Genomic DNA, 1,854 nt, shown 5'->3' with positions numbered 1-1,854 from the left:
CTTTCTGAAAGTGTCATTAAAATCCGTCCTCTGGTGTATGAGATGTTTTGTTAACAGAGTTAATTCCACTAATAAGTTGGGTATCAGTCTCAGTTACTAGTAGAACTAATAGTAGCTAAATATCTGCCATTTTTGCTTTTGCTAASATTGCTTTGCTGTGGCGGCCATCTTGAATTGGGTTGACTCCATCAGTTGTAGATGCGAACTCAACTTCTTAAAGTTTTTTTCAGAATCTGTCCAATGGTTCATTAGATACTTTGCAAACAGAGTTAGCAAGATATGATAATAAAACATTATTGCTCTGTCTTCACCTTCACCCAGGCAATAGTAATCAAGTTTTAACCTCGGGTCTCTGTGGTGTTTCAATTAAGTTTGTTGTAGTTACAATTCAAATAGCTAAAAAGAGGGATACAAAAAACATCATGGGTACATCTTAAAATAAAGCAACAGCAAGAAATTTAACAGTAGACTGTAAAAACTTTAATTTAATATGTTTTACACACTTTCAATGTCAGTAAAATACAATTAAATGCATGTCAGGTAAAAATACCTGATAGTGTAGTACTAGAATTGAACACCAGGTGGCGCATGGACTCAGCTCTGATTGAGGCATTTTTCATTTAGGAAGTAAAGCAGGTATTGAATTAAAAAATAAAAACTGATATAGCACATGGTTTTATTACCACACAGATGTTTTTATATGTAAGTTTAGATTTAAGGTACAAAGGTGAAAATTTCAAACTGAAATGTGAGTGTTACTTTGGCAGGGCGTCTCCTGGCAAGCGAGGCTCGTCTAACTCTGAAATCCTCAACACTGGGGAGCTGAAGTTGGACGAGCAGGGAACCGATTGCTGGGTGTTCAGATAACTAATCTTCTCACTGCTGTCTGCCCTTGAATCTTCTGCCAAGCTGCTCTCCAGCGAGTACAACCCCTTTGACTGGCAGTCGGGCTGCGGTGGCGGCACCAGGCCGTGTAGCAGACTGTTTTCCAGGTGGGAGTTGCACCGAGCCAAGTTATCAGTCAGATGCTGCATGTAAACCTCCTCCACCTGCTTCTCTAGCAGCCCGTTCAGTGCGGAGTTGGACATGGGCTCCAAGCCTGATCCAGGCAGATCCAAGCTGATGTTCACACTGCCCCCCATCACCAGATAACCCTGGTCCGGGATGGATGAAACTGAACCTTCTTCTTGCCTGGCTTCAGGTTGAGGATCCAGCTCAGAGACAGGAGGCTGAAACTCCTCCAGGTTTACAGTGGCTCTCAGCAGGTTGTGTGAGATGCGGCCCGAATCAGCCACCTGCAGGTCGGGATAATGTTCCAGGAGGCTGCAGTCTTCGATACAAACAGGGTGGAGGGCAGTTACAGGTGAATACCTGGGAATTAGAAGAGCTGGAAGCTGAGGCACTACTCTCAGTCCCTGGTCATGGCTGAGGCTGAGCACTTCCTCTTTAGGCCCTGAATAATAAAAAAAATACATGGCAATATTAGAGTAATAGTTAGTCTGCTTGAATACAAACTCTTTCCATTTTTTTCCATATTATCTAAAGTGCCACGAGCCCATTCAGACAGTGTACGGATCAAAGTGATAACTGGTCTAAAGCTTGGTTTAATTTGTATTGCATTGTATTGTATTGTATTGTATTGTATTGCAGAGGTTCCCAAACTTTTTGTCTTCTGACCCACAAAATGTTCATGGCAAAAACTTGTGACCCCAAATATTACTGGTCTGAGTACACAAACTCCATTAATAACCCTAAAAACACAGGTTTTTTGACTATCTAAACAGCTTGTACACACATATAAATACTTATTTTTACTTATTTTGTGTTTTTGTAATAATTATAGGAAAAATATTA

At 40.9% G+C, this 1,854-nt stretch overlaps 1 protein-coding gene across 1 annotated transcript in view; it reads right to left on the bottom strand.

Moving 5' to 3' along the window:
• Positions 1-465: 465 nt before the first annotated feature.
• si:dkey-237j10.2 (uncharacterized) overlaps positions 466-1,854 on the bottom strand; it is a 3,872-nt gene continuing 2,483 nt past the window's right edge. The window contains exon 2 of the mRNA XM_014029397.1: positions 466-1,453. Within this exon, the coding sequence (XP_013884851.1) occupies positions 756-1,453 (698 nt within the window). The 3' untranslated portion in view covers positions 466-755. The remainder of the gene's footprint in view (positions 1,454-1,854) is intronic.

This window comes from Austrofundulus limnaeus, unplaced genomic scaffold (genome assembly GCF_001266775.1).
Source record: "Austrofundulus limnaeus strain Quisiro unplaced genomic scaffold, Austrofundulus_limnaeus-1.0 Scaffold896, whole genome shotgun sequence".
NCBI classification, from domain to species: Eukaryota; Metazoa; Chordata; class Actinopteri; order Cyprinodontiformes; family Rivulidae; genus Austrofundulus; species Austrofundulus limnaeus.
Note: the sequence above shows the minus strand (reverse complement) of the source record. Positions and strands in the feature narration are given on the sequence as shown.